A 20,735-nucleotide genomic window follows, 5' to 3' on the forward strand; every position below is an offset into this window, starting at 1 on the left:
GACAGCCCCTCCTCAAGAGCTGTGGTGAGAGTCCAAGACTCCTCCTGTATCCAACAATGTTCAAGCAATGAACAACCGACTGCAGTGCCCCCAAATTGCACCTGAGCTATTCTGAAGAGGAGACGATTTCTTGGGAGGCTTCCTGTGGTCTCACTCATCAGAGATGCTAGGAGATTAGCTGAACTCTGTTGCTGTTTCTTTTTAGTGGCTTCGGTATTTGCATTTTGCACCCCTGCCAACCTCCTCTTAATCTCTGAAGTACCATAACACAGTTATTAGGTTGACACATTTTGTCCACTTGTAATTAGTTCTTGGATTTCCTCGTTTATTTTTGTGGTGATCAGACGTGTCCAGGGTAGAGCTAACAAGACAGTTGAAATCAGGACAAGGTCCCTGTACACGCTCCACCAGCTCATTAATCAAGGATTCTGCAGTTAATGAGTACTTTCCAGGTAATATTTAATCTCAGAGTGGCAATAGTTACATTTAATGCGAAGTAACTTATTTTTTTACAGTTTTGTACTGAAGTCATTCCCATGGCACGCTAGAAGCCATCTCCTGCACTGATCCCAGATACCCACTCCTGTCACGCTGACTCAAATTTAGATGACTTCTGAAAATGCATGCTAATTTAACTATTGGTTCCGGTACTGAAGGCTGGACACGACATTTTTGTGAATGCTGGGTGAATGTGCATGCGCATAGACATGGCTGATAAAGTACATTGTTCAGTAACACTTTGAGGTTCAGAGGCCTGGCTAGGTAGGGGGAAAGTTGAAAGGGATCAACAAAGATGGGAAGGCAGCATGTATAACTTCAGGTGCGTCATTAATCACCCGTGAGAGCATTTCCATTCTTTTGGCTGAATCTGCCTGTGTGCAGATGCTTTATCCATCCAGGTGATTCACCTTAAAGTTCTCAGTGCCTCTTTGAAGAGGAGCGCTTGGTACCTGGTTTTAATGTACCCAGAATTAATGTACCCATGACCTTGAATTCAATGCACCTAATAGCTTGGGAAATTGAGCTCAAAGGGTTTGGGGCACTATGAAAGCACCCATTCATAGCCTTAGGGTAGATAAAGCACTTTGACTTGTGAGAGAAAGGAGAACAAAATCCTGCACGTCACCTGCAGTGGAGCTCAGAGTGACAGCAGAAGGGTCAGGAGCGTTGAGCAGGTGAGAGGCACTGATGGCTGGGAGTGGTGAGCAGTGCTGGCTCCCAGTGGAGGCTGAAGTAGGTGCATGGCAGGTCTGATCCAGCATGGCAGGGCCACAACTGTGGGGACCTGCTCTTAACATGATCGGTGCAGTCCCAGAAGCAGTATGTGGCCTTACTGAGCATCATGTCTCCTTCCTGCAAGGCTGCGCTGGACCAGTGACTGTGCAGAGCTGGTCTTTTGGGTTCAGGATGAGCTGTAATTGGTGTATGGAAGTGTGAGGTAAGGTCCCCTCTCCATCTTGCCTGTTTCCTTGGAGTTTGGTTTGTTCTTCCATGCAATAAGAGGAGCTCTGTAGCCCTAACTTGCAGTGAGTTTTTAGCTGCATACACTGTGTGTATGTTCAGGAGATGAAGCTCTGCCCACCATGTTGCTTTGCTTCTTCAAAGGTCACTATTAACTCCTTAACTCCTTTCTTGTGGTTGTGCATTTAGCTAACCTTCTGCAGGGATCATGGTAATGTGACCTCTCTATATACCTGTATTAAAGTTTGAGTTAAAAATGCACTGTAGCAGAGCAAAGAACAGACATTTTTCCGTGGGATTGTTGAGCTCTCTGCGAATGCCAAATGGCTAAGTTAACTCTTGGGCAAACACTGCCTTTTATTTGACTTTCTAGTTTGCCCTTTGAAATACATATTTGTGTCAATCAGCAAGTCTCCCTTCCGGACTTCTGGTTGACCCTGCACAAAGAAATGTGACTGTGCAATTATTAAAGGTGAGGCCTTCGCTTTAACAAATGCTGAGTAATTGCTATTCAGATGTCTCTGTGCCTCCGTCATAAATGACAGCAAACTGCCCTTCAGCCAGCTGAATAACAAGGAAGATAGGTGTTTGGAAGGAATAACTTCAGAAATTTGCAATATGTCATAAGTATTGTGTCACAGTAACTTGTGGGTAGGGCAAACCAAAAACTTGCCTGTCTCAGCTTTGAGTCTGAGAGCCTTATTTGGGCTTTAAAATGCAATTGGGTCAAATATTATACCTTCATCTCTTGGACGGAGTTATTGGGGGTCAACAAAGCACAATGGAGGGCGGGCAGAATTTGCCCATTATAATACAATCTGAAGCACACGTGGAAATATAATATCCTAGCGCTCCTTACGATAAAAGAGGCAAAATCTTGCTATGCTCCCCTGCCACAGCATTGGAACGTTAGCAGTTACTGGGGAGAAGAAAGCTTTAAATATTTCCCAGGAGTTTTTCTGCAGTCTGTAGACTTGGAGCTGGCTGGTGCTAGCACCGTGATGGATTCTGTACAGGGAAGTTGTCAGCTGCAGTGGTGAGGATATGGATAAGTTGTATGAAGCAAGCACTCAGAAAATCACACATCATGGCCATGCTTGGAGAATATCCCCTGTCCTCTTACAGGTTTTTAGTTAAGATCCTTTGAAGAAACCCAAGCTTGGTATAAAATTAATTTTGAAGTGTATGCGCTACTCTGTAGACTTACTGCCAAGATTGTCCAGTGTTGCTCTGACCTGCCTTTTCTTTCTGTGTTAGCTGTTAATTCCTGTATCCTCCTTTCAACCTGTATGTGATTTCTGAAAAGAAACTGTTAATGCCAGGAGTTCATCAGTCATGAGTCTTGCAAGTAGACCTTTGATAACAGATAACACATGATATGGGGAACCTAATTTTCTTTAAGGGACTACTTTCCTTTTCTGCTACTCAAAAAGTTTTTTTGTCTGAAGGTAGTGAATTCTGATTTTCCTATTCACACCACCTAGAATGTTTTTGGCTTTATTCCAGGAGGAAATACTTGAAATACTAGGCGGTGTCTTTTTAACTAGTTCAGATCTTGATTCCTGGATACACGGGCAGAAAGGCCATAAGGGCTATGTTAGCACTTACTGTTCAGATCTCTTCAAGGAGCTGGAAGTTCATACTTGCTTAGAGCTGAAGAGATCTTGAAATGACTCTCTTCTTTAAGCAGAGGTGTGTATGAATTGGCTGTGAAGAGAGCTGGTAATGGGGCAGGAAATAATGGGCTTAAATTGCAAAAAGAGCAGGTTAAGCTAGACCTGAGGGGGGAAAAAAAGAATCCTAATTGTAGAAGTCTGTATTGCCAACACAGGTTGCCCTGGGACATGGAGGAATCTCTGCACTGGAGGATTTTCAGAATAAGACAGTTGAAATCTGGTGGCATGGTTTAGGTACGTTATCCTCCTGTGGGGCTGGAGAATAGACTAACTGGGGGGCTCACCTAACTTCTACAGCAAATGCTGTAGGACAGTTGCTACGGGATCGCCATCTTCTTGTAGCTGACATGTAGCCCTCAAGCTCTGACCTAGAAATAGAGACCTGGTCTCACTCCCTCGTGGCTTCTTTCCTCCAAGAGAAGCTGTTTCGGTCTGATGAGGTCTCTGGGCTCTGAGAGCTCAGTCCCCACACTTCAGTTTCCAAGTTTGCTAACAAGGTGGTTCCAGCTAACCAGGGCCTCGTCAGGCACCTGGCAGTGACCATGCCTCCATCAGGTTGTTCAGACGCGGTGCTGTGTGCCTCACTGTGTGAGGCTGTGCTGTGCTTTGGCTTAATTTCCCATCCCCTCCCATACAGCTCAGGTATTTGGCAAATTTCTCTCAGCTTGTTGAAAGATGGCCTCCTGCGCGCAAATGGCGACCTTTTCTTTGCATCCAGGTTGGTTTTAATGGGCAGCACGTGCTCACTTACAAGCTGAATAAACAGGTACCTCCTAAGGAGATACTGGCGGCTAAGGTGCAGTCCTGGATCTGCTGGGGTATGGAGAAGGGCGTTAAAATTGTTTACGAGGTCAGAGCTATAGTGAGCTTTACACCACCTTTGAGTTACGATATCATTACCTGAGCTGTGGGAACCAAGAAATAAAACCTCTTACCTTGAAATATGAGAAGTGCTTATGACTTTGAAGTATAGAGAAGAAGAAAAATGCACACTACAATCTAGTGCATTTTTTGTTCTCTTGCAGTGGGGCTGATTTTGTTTGCTGGTGACACGTATAGAATAGATATGGCATTTGTTAATAGCGTTTTTGCTAGAGAAATGCTCCTCTTACTAGTTCATTTTGCTTTGGGTCACGCCAGGAAAAATGTTCCTTTCTAACATGAATAAATTATTCAAGCTTATTTAAATAAACATGGCATTATTTATCTTCCTGGTACCTGCATTTGTGCAAGCTCAGTCCCTTGTTTTATTTTACCACGTTCTCCTTCCCATCCTTCACTTGAACAGTATTTCTGCCCTGTTGTAGAGGGCATTGTTATGTTTAAGCCAAATGAGAAGATGTGTTAGAACATCGATCGAATGGAACATAGATCACAGAAGCAATATTAAGCTGATTATTCTCAAATAAACTGCTAGCTGTTCTTGTCTGTTTTTGTCAGGAAAGGCACTAGTAGTTTTTCAAAGACAGAAAGCAGTTAATATCTGTATGCGCTATAGTTAGTGATCTATCAAAACATATTTTGGCAGTTTTAATGTTGTCCTTTATAGGTACTTCTCTCATCAGTCACTTTTGTGGAATTAGATAACATTATTACAACGTTAGGTATCTACAGAGAGAGAAAGACTGTAAAAGCCATCAACAACAGAAAAATGTATAGGTGTGAAAACTGTAATGAATCTGGTGTATCCAGATAGAAAGAAGCATTGCAGGCATCAGGAGATGCAGCAATGATTGTCCCAGATGATGCTGGGAGACAACTGCCATGACAAAAACCAGTAAATCAGCATTTATTGATGTTAATGTTGAGTTTCTTCAGAAAATGGATTTTGTGGTATTGCTGGTCTACTGTTATGTCAATAACTTGCATCAAAACTTCCTCGAGTCTGAACATCTGTTGCGGCCAATGGAAAGACTCCCCTTGACTTTAATGTGCTTTGGATCAATCCCAAAATGCAAATAGTTTTTCTCTCATCCTTTGAAGTCTTTAACATTTCATGGACTCCCTTATGTTATTGGTAATTTGCACCAGAGGTATTTTGCATGCAAATGAAATTTCAGCAGTAGCAACAACTGCATTTGTGAATATGCATGTAAGCACGCGCACACAAATATCAGTAAAGCAGATTTTACTTTTCAGCATGCCAAACTAGAAATTTCTTCGTAGTAGTGGATTGTTAGTAACTAGAACTGCAATATAATGACAAATACATACAAAAGATTGCATAAAAGTGCCAAAATACTTTTTGATACACCTGCATAGAACCAATTGACTTTCTTTGTAGCTTGTACATGTTAATGCATGTTTTCTATATGAAAGTGGCATTTGTTGCTAACTTGTTACAGCACTGTGGCTGTCATACGTTTAAACGCTATAATTGAACCTGAATTCACTATGGATTTATTTCCCAGATCAAAGAGTAACTTCACTCTGCAGCACTCATTTTGTTTGGTAGCATAAACTCATGAGCTTAGTGAAGTGCCGGAGAAAGATTATTCTTTTGAATTAAGTGAGTTCTAGCAAATGATAGGGCTTTAGTTTTTAATGTGCTAGCAGTGTATTTAGTAGCCGGCAGATGGTACTGATTTTACTATGAACATTTTAAAGTTCCTTAACTCATAAAGACTATTCTAGAGTTCTGAACAGGCTCAATGTGTTATTTCGCAATAGCAGAGCAATGACAGATGACACATTTACAGTGACCCTGTTTACCTGACAGTAAAACGTCACTGTTCTGTGTAAATGTGAAGGGCTGAAGGTGCTTTGTGCTGAGTACTTCTCCCATTAGTGCTGCCTGAAAACCCCCAGACACCGTCGGGGACAGCATATAGACCTCACAAGTTTTCTCCTGCCCTGCCTGCTGCAGTGTTCTTCCTTGCATAAGCCCTCCTGCTTTGCCTACCTGTTCGGTGCCTTACTAGCCCTCCTGCCCCAGCTCCCACGTGTTGGTTAATGCTGGTGGATCCTGCAGGCCGCTTTTTCTGGAGACTCCTAAGGTGCCCCTCACCTCTGTGGCTGCCCCAGCCAGCCTGGGACTACAGGATGGGAAAGGAGAAAGCAATTTGGGTTTCTAATTGCCCGAAGACATTGCTAGAAACACCTTTCCAGAGAAAAACACCAGCATTGCAGAGTATTGCGGGAAGGGATTACAAGTGCTGTTGCGTGTTAGGGAATCTCCATGTACGACATGAAACATAAAGAATTAGTCACTGGTCTGTACCCGAGGCTGTTCTTGGGACCTCTTGCTGGGAATCTCATTCCTACAAGGAGGCAGTAGCAGGAAACGAGGGCTGGGGTCAGCAGGGGCACCTGCAGCAGCGCTGAAGGCCTGTCACGGCGGTGCCAGGCCTGGGCCTTGGCCGTGGGGCGGGCGCCAGGAGCGCAGTGCTCACAGCCTGAAGTGTGCGTGTGGGGGCCTGGCTCCGTCAGTGGGGAGCCCCTGCCTGCCTGTGGGCATATCTGCTTGTTTTCCTAAGAAAGAAGTGTGTAAATAATGGAAAACTGAAAGGGGACTGTTGTAAACTGACGTGTGATTGCTCAACTCTAAAAAACATTAAGTCACCAGAAATATTTTTCTGCTATCAGCAGAAAGTCTTTAAAGGAAAGAAATGTCTTTCTGGTTCTTTGCATTTATTTTGCAGTGACTAAAAATTTCTTGTTGAGAGAAGACAAGGTATGGCTGTGAACACATGAGGGGGTAACGTTGCAAGCCCGGCATGTAGCTGCCGGCTGTGCTGGGGCAGTACCAGCTGAGCAAATTGTTACAGGTAGCGAAGGTATTTGGCTGATGCTTGTTTGGTCCAAAAATCCTGTAAGGGAGGGACGGAGGGAGTAGGGCTAAGGACCGGATTTTGATAAACACCACATCTGGCAGCGTTGTAAGACCCTGCGTCTACCACAGGGCTGTCCCCCACATGCAGCCCCGAGCGCCGCAGGGCCAGCACCTGCAGCCCAAAGGCTCACAGGCTGCTGCTGCCCTCAGCAGGTTTTCTGGTCTGAGAAGCCAGTACAGATGAGCACAGACCAGGAGGAGCCTGAGGCCGCTTCCTTTAATGCCTGGAGCCTGGTGCTCCTTGAGCAGCCCCTGACTTCAGAGGTGCTGTGCTTCCTCCTGCTTGGCCCAGCTCTGCTTCCTCGGCTCGGGGCGCAGCCTCGGGGAGGGCAGGTTGGAGCGAAGGAGGGGTGTGCAGCCTCAGCTGCTTGCCTCAAACCCCAGCTCTGGAGGCTTTCTGATTCATGGGCTGCAACATTTGCTTAAACATCCTGCCCGCCTTCTCTGAAGGCGAGCGGTGCCCCAAATTACTGCGTAGCATGGACTCTTTAATAGCATGAGTTTGAGGGCTAACTTTGATATGAGCTGCGTAAGTGATGAATAATAGCTGCTTCATTCCTGGCAGAGGCTTCGGTGACAGGTATTGACAGAGCATTTAGTTAATTTTTGAACTCTCTTCCTCCATCCAAAGTTAAAAGCTGATCCCAGGCGGTCAGTGACATCCAGCAGGTAAACTAGATTGTTAAATCTCAACCCGTCAGCTTGCTTTATGGTTCAGGAGCACTGCTCAAACCATACTGTGGCAACTAAGCATGCTTGAAATTCACCCTGCAAACACCCCATTATGTTCCTCCTTCACTGAGAGTTACGGCCGGTCAGTGCAGTGAGAGCCAGGGCCTTTCCAAATTAAAAACAAACCAAAACCCACATAAATGTGAGGCATTGCCTGATTAATATACCCTGTCTTATCAAAGATCATGAAGAGCTTCTCTTGTGAAGGTCAAGGTTGTCTTTATAAAGAAGCATTACAAAGATGTCCTTAAATATGCATAGAATGCTTAGTGATTATTTTAAACACCTCAAAAAGCTTTGCTTTTGTTGTCTGGGAGACGAGGACATATGTATTGTATTCAGACTTGCAACATCTTTGAAACTTTAAGTCTAGAAGTAGAATTATTTTTCAGGTCTGAGTTGATATAGCAAGGTGTAAGCAGTATTGCTTGCCAAATGCAGAAAGGGGGTCAGAGCAGGGGAGGGCTCGCCTCCCTAGTAATGAGACATTTAAAATACAGAAATAGGAAGTTTACATGCTGTTCTGTCCCTTCTGGCCTTGTATTTTCCTGTTGTTTTTTATTTTTAAACCCACTGGAGAATATTTAGGCCATCATTCCAGGCTTTTTTTTTCTTCTCACTGACAGGGAGGATGTGCATGGACTCTTAAATGAGAGTGACAGTGCCCACTTAATTGCCTTCAGACAGATTTCGATAATGCAGCACCTGCTGCACAGATCTTGCAGCACGCTCCTGATAGCTGGCCCCTAACCCATGCAGTGACATGTAGCACAGCCGCTCTCCAAAACAGTGCATTGCACAAATCTGATTTCGTGTCAGTCTTCTCTGTGCACAGCCCTTGGGTCTGATCCTCCTGTCTTACAGCTTTTACATCAGTGAAACTCCATTAATTACGAGAATTTCAATTTGCTACTTAAATTTATGTTGGTGTCGATGTGAAGAGACTCAAACCGTATGTTATTAAGCTGGTTTTATGAGGGTAGTGATCAGGCTGTTGAGTCATTACATCCATTTTACATTTTGAATTTTAATTGGTTTATGGAGCTTGTTAATTTTTGTTTCGTTTGTTAGTAGCTTATAAATGATTATCTTCTCTATCAAAAAACGCTGCCAGTTCTTTCATCACTGCCTCTGCATGGTACGACATCTCTTACAAATATTCAGGAAGGATTTTATTCTAGATAACTAAATATTGTAGCTTCAAAAATGCCGTCAGTTTTGTTTTGGTTTGTTTTCTTCTCCCTGTTACTAGGAACAGATAAAACACTCAAACAACGTGAGTAATGATCAAAACTTCTCAAACATCAGCTAATGTGGGAGATAAAGCTACCCAGGTGACGAATTTATAAGCGCAAGCATATAAAACCATGTGAGAAGTCATTATGTCCACCTTTTAAAATCATTTGTTGAGAGGTGTTTTTAAGTTTGTTTAAAATATCCTTAGCGTAAAGCTCCTGGGAATACACAGCTGCAGCACGGTACGCAAGTGACTCTGCGTGGGGTTTTCCGTAGGCAGCTGTTCTGTGACCTTGCCCTACATGAGAAGTTTAAGACTTTCATTTCTGGATTACTCATTGCCCCCTCTGTATCACACGTTCACCTCAGCTTTCTAAAAATGCTGTGGCAAATCACATTGCACTAATGGAAAACGCTGTGGCCTAGAAAACAGCTTTTACTGCTGACAGAATGGGCTGACGAGGTCTGGGATGGTAAGGTATGCTATTTTTGACTGTGAAAAGTGGCATATTCTAAAGGTTTGCTGAATGCGGTAATGCGATTTCATGTTCTTCTTTGTTAGTCATCGCTAGCTGCTGGTGATGGTAATGGATGTTGTTAATGTTAAACATTTAATCAGCTAAAGTATGTCTGGCTTTTCTTTCTCAGAATTTGAGAGGATTGTTATCAGTTCCGTATATTTTCTAAAAAGTCAAAAGCAGCTCAGAGAAGGTGAACAGAGATCTGCTAAATCCATTTGAGAAACCCATGGGTGCAAATGAATGATTATGTGAAAAGAATTTGGTCTTTTCACCAGCTAAGGAGATGCCTGCAGTAACCATTGGCTTGTACTCTTTCTCCAACCTTGCTGTGACCATTTAATGAGGTCTGATTCAGACTAATTCCCACAATCTGTAGGTTTTATTCCCTGCTGAGGCTGGAATATTTGGATGTCTGCTCAGACATATATTTTTCTTTTTAATTAGCACATCTGATTTTTTTTTTTTTCCAAGGCCACAACCTCTGTCCCAATCCAGGCAGGTGAAATTTCACAAGCACTATCATTGCTCATACCTCAAGCATCCGGACACACCTTTCTAATTGTCATTTGTATCCGCCTGTCATTGCCTCTGGCATTTGCTGAGTTCACATTTCCGTGTGATTTACTGCAAAACATTTTGTTTAACAAGTCGCTAACACACATTGACAGGGAAGTCCCCCTCAAGACGCTGAAATAATGCTCGCCTTCATATTTGCTTTCCTGAGAGAGATGGTAAAAAATCAATCTGTTGGGATCGGTGCTTTAGACTCTGCACGTATGAAGAATTCCTGAGACTGGAAAACTCTGACCTTGAATCCGTGAGTGCTTTGAATTGCAAATGCTTTCTGTCGTCGGCTGCACGTGTAAGGAGGTGGACGAGCTCGGAGGCAGTGCACCTCATCCCTGATTGCAGAATTCGGAGTGCGGTTGGTTCCTGAGTCAGCGTCAGCTCTGCCAGTGTTTGGTAACTATTAAAGTGGATGCTGAGGCTGCTGCTTTGCAGCAGTTCTGGGAATGCTCTTGGTGCAGCAGGCAGCTCTTCTGTCCGGTGTACTCGGCGTCCTTGGTCGCTGTCTGGGTGTCTGGCGAGTTACAGGGGTAGAAACTGTCCTGGGTCACCCTTGCCCGTGGGACAGGGACATCATGAGCTGGTTTTTAAGGCCAGGGATGAGCCCAGCGTGACTGCTCCCACATGGGAGCAACTTTCCCTGTTGCTTGAAGGCGATCTGGGGTAGGGGACTTCTAGTTCACACATGTAATTTCCTCTCCTTCAGTTATATGTCCAAACCTCATACCCTTCTGAAGCCCTGAAATGACTGCACTAAGGAAAAGGCGTGTTTGTGTGTTTCTGAGTAATGTCACCAAGCATTCGCAATGTCAAAACCCACTTACTGTTGACAAAGGTGATTCATATGGGTCTTTCAAAAGATTGCTTATGTACCATGATGAGTTGGGCACAATTTAAAAAATAGCTCTCTTTAAGTGGCACATCTACAAAATGTAAGCAAATGCATAAAAATAAAATATGGTGAAATATCTATCTCCCCCCTACCCCAGCTAGGCTGATCTCATACATTCGGAGCTCTGCCTGGCACAGTGCAAATTTACTGGCCCATTAGTGGCTGCTGTTTGACTGCACCTTCACAGAGGAAAAATACATCTAGGGAATAAACCTGACACATCAGACACGCCATAACCAATGCATTGCAGCCCCTGCTTTTCTTCACTCGGCGCTGCTCAACTGCCCCAATTTTTCATTAGGAACAAATTTCTCGATTTGGTTCTGTTAGAAAATCCTGGGACGTACCAGCAAGGCAGCGAAGCTTTGCATGGTGCTCTCTAATTTGAGATGCGCTGACTAATAGCTGGCAAAGGGGGAGAGAAAAAGGGGAATGTTTCTGCTCGGCTGAGGTTTGGAAGCAGAGGTGACTCGGTGTGATTTTGGGACCTAAAGGAAAGTCAGATGTGTGTGCTGAAAAGAGACGGCCTTGGCCTTGCAGACCCAAATGTCTTTGTGGAGCAGGTGTGAGGTTCCCTTACTGACAGTATTTTTAAAACCTCGGTCTCTTAGGCCATCCAAAGTGCAGTTGGGCTACTACTGATAGCACCCTGTGTTAACTGTTGAGGCAAAATTAAGTCTCGATATGGTATGGTGCGTGAGATAAGTCGTGCTCAGAAGAGCCGTGAGCTGATAACGCTTATCGCAGCAGGAGGAGCGCGGGGTGATCAGCGAGGATGTGAGTCACGCGCCAGCGCGCGAGGCTTTGCTGAGACTCGGGGCCAAATTCCTTTCCTAGGGTGAATTTTTGTGGCCTGGATTGAAGTCAGTGGTGCTTTTGGCCATTTCTAAATAGCTGTTGCTTACCACAATGAATTTCTTTGTTTATTATCTTGCACTAATTTATGTATCATGTAGCTATTTGAATAAATAGATCCATCATGTCAGCTATGAGGGCTTCTGAGCCAAAAATGTGATGTTATTGTCAGGCTTATTTGCCAATAGTTTTGTAGGAGATGCTTTTCCAGATTACAAGCAAAACTATGTTTGTTTTGCCACTTTCTCCTAATTAGCAGCCACATGACATCATGCAGGAATGGGAAAGGAAGCTTTCCTTTTACCCCATTGCCGGGTAGAGGACTGCTCACCTGGGGCCAGCCGTGTCCCAGCCCTGGGTTGTGCCCTCGGGGTCCTCCAGGGGCTTGGTGGTGCTCAGTGGTAGCTCCCCCAGGGAAACGAGAACTCTTCCCAGAGGGGAGAAGCCCCCTGTTCCTCATTGCAGTAACCCAGCCACCTGAGGGGTCTTTGCTTCAGTGACTGGGTCAGCTCCGGGTGTCTAACTGCAGCAGGAGCTACTCGCCTAGAAATGCTGTGGGCGCCCTGGTTTGTGCGCTTCTGTAAACACCTGGACCGTGAGCTCCATCTCCCCTGGGAGCAGCAGACACTGCCACCGCGTAAGCTTACGGTCAGGATGGATTTGTTCAGGCCGGGCAGGTTCCTACCCAAGGTGCTTCACCTGAGGCGAGCCCAGGGCCCCTGCCACCCGCTCCTGGTTCTGCATCCCCCTGGCTCTGGCGGCTGCTGGGCAAAGGCTGTGCAGGTGGAGAGGAGACCCATCGCAGCGATCGTTGTTCATGTCACATATCAGGTTCTGCAACTTGTTTCCCTGAGTTTTTGTTTAATTTAATATACTTACGTACCTTCTCATACAAAGGGAAGGTTTCCTCATCCCAGAAGTCTTGAAGAAAAGCTTGGCTTAAAGCGTTCATCAAATGGCTGCCTCCATTTCAACAACAACAACAACAAGCTTTCAAATATTACCGAGCAATATGCCCGCTGAACAACTGGGCCAAATCTCTTAGAGGAGCAGCGGTGTTGTAAATCTGCAGGGTTATCTGGACCCTGGAGATGGATGGGCTGCGTCGCAGTATGAAGATACGGTATATCATCTAAAGAGTTAGCGTGTGGTGTGTCTCGTGAATTCAGGATAGGAGAGGATTTATAAGCTAAGTTTGGCTCATGCTGTAATTTTCCATATCCAAAACTCCTGGCAGCCACCCATAAAACCAGAGTAAGTCTGGTTATTCTCTTTCTGAACCTCATTTTTGCTGGGGCCATTAAAGCAGGTCCTGCAGGCCAGCCTAGGACTTGCAGCACCTGTCTCAGCAGGAGACGTGATGGTGGGAAGGGGTGCTGGCTGCAGACCCCAGCTCTGGGCACAGCGAGCACCGCAGTGCTGTGGCCGTGGCGAGCTGAAAGTCGTCCTGCAGCACCTGCCCAGGGCTTGGGCACCCTGCTCCATTGCTCTTCCTCGCTGGTCCCTCGGGGCGTCGCGATGGACAGCCCTGCGCTGCCAGTCGGGACCTAACGCTGGGCATCTGCGCTCCGAGGGATGTCTTTCTCCGCAGATAATTCCCTCTCTTGCTTTTATTTATTGGTGATAAAAGACTGTCACAAATAAATAAGCATGTTCTCACTTGACTTGATAATTTACATGGCATTGCTGAAGGTGATTTATAATTCATACACGGCAAGGATTTGCTGATCTCATTAATAACTTTCCAAACACCCAGATAAACGTGTTATCGCTCTAAATCAAGTGAGCTTGAAACAGCCAAGGTATTCACCTGCAAGGGCTTTTGGCACTCCGCTCTTTCCCAGACAAGAGACGTTTGACAAAAGAATGTGGGAACTGCCAAAATGCGTTTCCCCTCGCAGCCACCCAGATCACCCTAAGGTGGGAGATTTCATCTATTCCTGCTAAGTTATTCTATTGAAAGGCTTGTTGACAGGAGCAGATTACCAGCTCTTTTGATTTTTAAATAGGGACAGTGTTTCACAGCTCGGAGCATTCAGCCCATGTTGGCATTTCTCTGCCTTCCTCCAACCATCCTGCCAAAGCCTGTGATGCAAAAGAGCAGGTAAACAACCTCCGTGAGCATCCTTTGCCGAGGCTGGAAGAGGAGAGTTGAGGTAGCCCTGGATATTCCCCGCTGAGTCTGCCAGGCTGTTGCCCTGAGATTTTGTTTCATCAGAAGTAATCACCTCCTCTCTCGTACGGGCGCCTCGTTATCTGGAGATCTCCGAGTGCTCTGTACGCACTTATTGCTTAATTAAACCTCACAACAGCTTTTCAACGCATCTATTGTGAATTTTATTGCCACTTTGTAAGTGGATAAACTGAGGCAGGGATACTGAAGTTTGCGCTCTGGGTGTCTGTGCAGTTGCTCCCTTCAAATAAGGGGCCCCAAGGACCAGCCCTGCTTTCCCTTCTCTGCTCTCTGCTGCTTTCCTTCCACTACCTCCAGTGGGAAGGGGTTGTCTGCACCCGACATCCTCACGGAGATGACCTGGAAGTTACTGAGCAGAAGCTGAGGCCAGACCAGCTGGAAAGAAAACGAAAGGTTTTTCCTCTCCAAACCACCATACAAACCACCATGAACGTGGCAGGGGAAGGTTAGGCACGCTGTCCTCAGCATCTGACAGAGCCCGGGGTTATACCAGGGAGGCCACCAAGGGGTCCCCAGAGCCACGAGATCTCACCTCGCTGCGAGGCATCAGGCTGCAGTGAGAGCAAGTGCAGAAGGACGGCTTCCAGATGCCTCCCTGAGTATTTTTGGTTTTGTGAATTAGAGCAGTGTGGAGCAAATCCGCAGCCTCGCTTTCGCATCTAGGCTGGAATTGTGGAAAAAAGAGAAGCGGTGGGCGGTTTGAGTCACTCTCCTCTGCTTTCAGAACATCTTTGGTGGAGAACATCAAATCTAAACAAGCGTGCACCTGCGCAGCACCATGTCGGGCACCTCCGCGGGAAAGGTGCGATCTGCCTAGAATAAAGAAGCGTACAGCTTGGGACGTCGAAGGAGAAAAGGACAAACAATCGAGCTGCTGTTTGCCTCTCTTGTTGAAATTAAGCTTCGTGATGATCTTTGCATCAGTAATGAACTAAAAGTGGTCGTGCACTCCAAATAGCAAAGGGCAAAGAAGAGAGAAGCAACTCATCAGTGTATGACCCTCTCTAAAATGTCATGGGTAATCAAGTGTGAAGTACTTAATGGATCATGATTTGCACGCCACCGTTTTGATTGATGTACTACTTAGCAGAGGATTGATAGTTTTTTACAGTGATGTTGATGGAGGCTCCCAGAAGTACCTCTGCCTATTTTCTCTAAAGCTGGGCAGAGCCACGCAGCGCGCGTTTGAAGCCGTTGTGTTCCAGGGTCTGTGTGAGACGGGCAAAAATAGTGCAGTTGTTATCTTGTCGCATACACCCTGATCTCACCAGAACTGTCTATATTTAGGCATCTTCCAAAACCTTTGTGTCAAGCAATTCTCCAGGGAGATAAAAATAGCTTTTCTCTCTTTCTTAAGTCGCGTGGCACAGCCATGTAGAGAGGATGTGACGATTAAACCATATTAAGGCATCTTGCTGTAGCTCCGGAGCGATCGGCCTGAACTTGGTTCCGGACGGCTCACGGTTACCCCAAGTACGAGAAGGAAGAAGCCGCGTGTGTACGTCGGGGTGCGTGCGCGTGCAGAAGAAACTAGCTTCTGGTTTGCTGGCAGGCCTTGGCTCCCCCGCAGCCGTGATACAAGTTCAAACAGTAGCAGAAAACATCCCAGCCCTGCTGCAGTGAGCGGCGTTCCTCTTGCACAAAGGAAACAGCATTAAAGGATTTATGGGCAGGATGAATCCACAAATTCTTGTCAATAGACAATTCCGTAGAGGGGATTAATGTAATAATTACTCGAGGCAAATTGCAATTCCTCATTAGCATATATAAAGTAAAGGCACTTTTAAAATAACCGAAAACAACACGTTAGACGCGCTTTAACACCTTACCAGCACTCGTTCTTTTTTAGCACAAGGCTTCAGCTGACGACAGCTGATGCCTGGGTTAGGAGCAAACAGATGCATTAATCAGTAATGTTGGGGCTCCGTGTTAATAGTGTTAGGTCTTTCCATTTCAAGCTGCTACTACGCTGTGTCGCAGGCTTTCTCTAGTTCAGGAAGTTTTAATTGCCTTTTTACGGAGCTGTTAAAATTCAGGAGGCGAGAGGTAATCCCGGGCTGGCCGGACAGTGCTTTGAGATACAGATCTCTGCTCCCATCAGTGCTGGGAGGCGGCTGGGGAGAGGAGCTTGTAAGCAGGTCTCCTGACAAGAGGATTAGGGTTTGTTAATGCGGAGATTTAGGACAATTAATCAGCTTTCACTAGAGTATATTGTAAAACTTTAGTAATAATGTGCTTTTTCTCTGTAAAATTTAGTTTCTTAGCAGAACAAGAAATCCATGATTTTTCTTAAAAAAATAATCTTCAATTGGCTTAAAAATCTGTTAGAGATTCTCCTCTTGCTGCTTCTGTTCGGGGGAAACTGTCAACTTGTTTTTCTAATTGAGTAATTATTTGAAACTGATTAGTTGACTCATCTCCTAAACCTCACAGCTTGTGGAAAGGTGATTAAACTTTCAAAGTTAGATGAAGCCTGTGCCAGAGCATGGCGACAGCTCGAGCAGAGCCGCAGAGCGTCCAAGGGCTTGGCTCGGCAGCCTCCTGCCGATGCCCTTAGCACCTGCACGCCGCCTTGTCCGCACTGAGCGAGGAACGGCAGCGCTGCGTCACCTTCTGGGACGAGGGGACTCACCACACCAGGGCTTACTGCTTGAACACATTTAAACAATGCCTTAACTCTGTTGTTATCGGATTAATAAATGAATGAGGGTATTAATTCTTACTAAAACCGGGGAGGTGGTGAGCGCCCGGTTCAGCAGCACGTCCCTATTCACTGAACTGCGTGGAGGCACTGAAGTTGTTGTGTGTGCTGCCTGGCCTCTGCCGAGCTGCGTGGGACAGCCCCGGAGGGATGGGACACCTGCAGGTGGCTGAAGCGGCGGCCTGCCGCCTCTGCCACCGCTCCTTGCAGGCATCTTCCCGCAGGGAGCGGAGCAGCGTGGGATTTCCATTCTGCATGGAAAGTGCTGCCTGCTCACTGAGAAAGGATTTGTGTGTTTTTGTCATGGTTGTTTTTACCCAAACTGCAAATCCTTAGCTTTCTTTTTTTTTTTTTTTTTAAAATTCAGACCAAAAAAAAATAATAAAATAAATGAAGCAAATATTAAGTCCAGGGGCTGCTTTTCCTTTCACGATGTCTTGATGCTGGAGCCTTTTCAGCCGAGCCTCCTAGCGTGGGGCTGGAAGCAGCTCGTGCAGGTGGTGTTGACGGTGCTAACGGAGGATCAGGGCAGTATCAGAGATCAGCAGCGATCATGATGTGGAGAACGTCCAACTTACAAAGCATAGCCAGTAGAATACAGCAGTAGCGAAGATGGGCGTTGCATATGTAAGCTATTTTTGCTAATTCATACAAATATGATATTTTCAGTGGGTATATTTTTGGAGAGGTTTTTTTAGCAGTTGATCTATCAAGTGCATGGCAAACTTAAGAATAATTCTTAATAGTTTTTAGAATAAAAGCTAACTCTTAATCTTTTAGTTTCTCCACGTATCTGCCTGTGGAATTTATTTAACATATGAATTACATATATGTTTCATTCTTTCTGTTATGCTTTTGACAAGCACATTTCTTTAGAAAATGGTGGCTGATAGAAGCAAGTAGGTTTCAGCTTTTAAAACGACTGGGCTATCAGCATAATTATATTTTGTTTCTATGAGATAGAGGTTTGAAAAGTTTCTGTAGAGGGCAAGCGTAGTGTCAGTAAAACCAGCAGAACTGATACTGCCTATGAAATGCAACCTGTCCCTAAAACACAGATGTGGGAGTGTAGCGATGCCAGTGATGCCCTGTCCTGCTCTGTTCCTGCACTTTGCTGAGCTACAGGCTCTTCCTTTCCCCCTGTTTTCCTTCATTGGAGTTCTTGCATATTGTAAGAGTTAAAGCCCTGGACTTTATTAGATTCGTTCAGGACTTTGCTGAAGTAAGGAAAACCAAAGTTTGGCTGGAGTTGGACCTGTTGGGGAACGCGAAGGACACCTGCTTGTGCAGACACCAAACGGAAGGCGGAGGAAAATGTCGTCCCTCTGCTCGGTGGCTTAGTGACCCGGGGCATGGGAAAGGCTGAGGTACGCTGGATGCTTTGTTTTGCCTGGGTTTTACTGATCGGGTTGGCTGCCTGGCCCTCCAGGTCCAGCAGAGTCTGTGCGAGTGACGTGTTAGAGGAGACTGAGCCGAGGGGCACCCGTGTAAGTTAGTGGGACATGGGCAGGTCCGTGGGACCTGACGGGTTGCGTCCGAGGGTGCTGAGGGATTTGGCTGATGTGGTACTTTCTGTGCTAGGGACACTGCCTTCTTCCTCATCCCACTGCCTGCAGCCAAGCCTTTCCTGCTGGCCAAGGAGTGGCAGCAATCACCCGTGGCAGGGCCACCGTCATTGGGCATGGCTCCGCTGAGTCCTCCCGCAGTGCCTCGTGAGGGTGCTTGGGCAGCTGAAGGTGCCTCTGAAGTTGTGGTTAAGCCTCTCCCAGGTTTGCCCTCTGGAGTCAAACTGCCCCAAAGCCCAGCAGTCGTCATTCCCTGGTGGGGCTGCGTTTGTGTTCCTGCGTGGCATTAGTGCCACAGGAATACAGGCTCAGCTTTTCCCATCGGAGATAGGAGTTAAAGATGTGGAGCTCATTTTAATTTGTAGAGATCATACAGTCATTATTAATAGGAGGCAAAATAGGAGGTAAAGATCTTTCAGTATGAACATCAAAGGAATCTGACTTTACTTGAAGCAGCGTTTGGTACATCGCATCTAATTCTGCAACCTGACTTTTAAGAAAGAGAAGGCGCTTTTTTTTTTTCTTTTCACCCGCTGGCTTCTAAAGGATCTTTATTTATCACCCTCAGGGGCATTACAGTGAGTAATTAGATTGGACCAGGAGAACGACTTAATTTTACAAGAAACTCATTAATTCATCCTATTTAAAATCTTCTCATTTCACCCAAAAACCAATTATGCTTGTAGTGGCAATGATCTGGAAAGGCATTGTCTCGCAGGCATGAGGGGGGCCACTGGGACTCCCATGGTATTCATGTCGGAGAGACAAGGGTGACTCCCTTTCTTTGACTTTTAGGTCAAAAGAACTAGTCACTGGGACAGCTTGACAATTAGAAAACCCTGATGAGCATTTGGAACTAAAACAGCTGTACAATAACAGAGGGGTTCATGGTTCGGGGCAGAAAGCTCATCAAAAGAGGCTATCCAAACAATTGAGTTCTATAATTAACACACAAAAATCTGCTCAGAAATGGTAATAACAGTAAAAGAGAGCTGAGAAGATGCTGCCTACTTATGTGGCAGATGTGGTTTTGTTACAATCTGAGAGAGAAAATCCATCCTTTTAAAGAATAGGAAGAACATTAGAGGGGGAAAATAAAACTAACTTTTTATTCCTAAGGGTGCAATTAAAACAAGAGCTTAAAATTCTTTCACACGGGCAGGAGCTGTAGAAAAAGTAACCACTGATGAAAAACATGCAATATGCTATCAAAGTATTTGGCGCACAAATTTCTTCTCTCGATGAAATTGATGAGCTTGACACTGACATAGCTGTTCTTGAACTATTTGCTTTGTCCTTCAGTTAACCAAGAATATTATCCTAGGGTTTTCCATCAAAGCTGGCTACCCTCGTTGACTTGAAACCCACAGACTGTTAGCTGTGTCATTCACGTGCCTGTGATAATAAATGTTCTTAGTGGTACGCTGGTTCCTCCTGGGCAGGGGGGCGCCGCGGGAGCCCCTTCCTCCTTCAGTTGCTGCTCCCACCCTGGGCTGCATCCAGGCTGCGGGCGCTTCTCTTGCAGGGCGCGTTTGGAGGTCGCAGATTCGGCGTAGTGGTTTATAAGGGCACGGCTCTGCAGCCCAGGCTTCGTGTGCCCGTTTTTATTTATTTTTTGAACATTTTTAAATATGCAAGAAGAACAATTTTAAAGATTTTTTTTTCCCCAAATCAGAGAAAAATCAAAGCCTATTTAAAAATGGGTTTACGATTTATTTAATACTCGGATTTTATTGTAGCTATGACTAAAAGAATGTGACTAGGACTACATCCATTATGAGATAGGTTTTTAAATTCTGAAATTGCTGGCTGAAATTTTCTAATGGAAAATTCAGCATTTGGCGAGAGCAAGCAAGCAGACTTTCCAGCCCACACGTGCATTCTTTTTTTTTTTTAAAAAAAAAGAAAAAGAAAAAGAAAAAAGAAAACCATAAGAGTCAGAAAATCAGCTTTTAATGAGAAAATAGAGTTTGAAAAACAGCTTGAGAAAAATTTACATAGAGATTTGACTGCAGCTCCATGATTCTTTGGAACAATTTCTGCAGTTCGAACATGCATCGCTGGTAAATTAAAAAAATGAAAATAAAAAATCACGTAGTGCTGACCAGCAATGTTGGATAAATCCCGTCTCACTTCAGGAGAAATATAAATTAAACAGATTTACACATCGGAACTCACAGATATCAGCGTAATTACTTCATGCTGGTGTCCATTTAGAATCAGTGTGATTTGTTCTGAGAAAAAGCTGACAGCTTTCTCATATTGGAAATATTTTTGTTTGAGAATTTTCCTTGGATATAGTGCAGATGGTTGTAACCTTGTTATGGTTGCGGGTGATCTGAATGTGAGAAAAGATTTCTCTCTTTTTTTTTTTTTTCAGCTAACAGAAAGAACTAATTAAGGCAAAGCTAAGGAATTGAACTCAAAGTTTGCGTTGCACATGTGAACTAATCTTTTTACAATGGTATCTTTCGAAAGCTGTGTAAGGACGCCATTCATGCCC

General features: G+C 45.1%; 1 protein-coding gene across 4 annotated transcripts in view; it reads left to right on the forward strand.

Annotated features, from left to right (window-relative positions):
• Window positions 1-20,735, forward strand: part of EPHA4 (EPH receptor A4) — a 97,243-nt gene that overhangs the window by 13,920 nt on the left and 62,588 nt on the right. The window contains exon 4 of one of the 4 annotated variants that reach the window (XM_035334684.1): window positions 10,296-11,128. The exons of 2 other annotated variants lie outside the window; for them this stretch is intronic. In XM_035334684.1, the coding sequence (XP_035190575.1) occupies window positions 10,296-10,324 (29 nt within the window). In that variant the 3' untranslated portion in view covers window positions 10,325-11,128. Of the gene's footprint in view, window positions 1-515; window positions 1,081-10,295; window positions 11,129-20,735 lie in introns of those variants that run through there. One more of the 4 variants, XM_035334685.1, reaches the window with a different exon arrangement.

The sequence above is a fragment of the Oxyura jamaicensis genome, chromosome 9 (genome assembly GCF_011077185.1).
Source record: "Oxyura jamaicensis isolate SHBP4307 breed ruddy duck chromosome 9, BPBGC_Ojam_1.0, whole genome shotgun sequence".
Lineage (NCBI taxonomy): Eukaryota > Metazoa > Chordata > Aves > Anseriformes > Anatidae > Oxyura > Oxyura jamaicensis.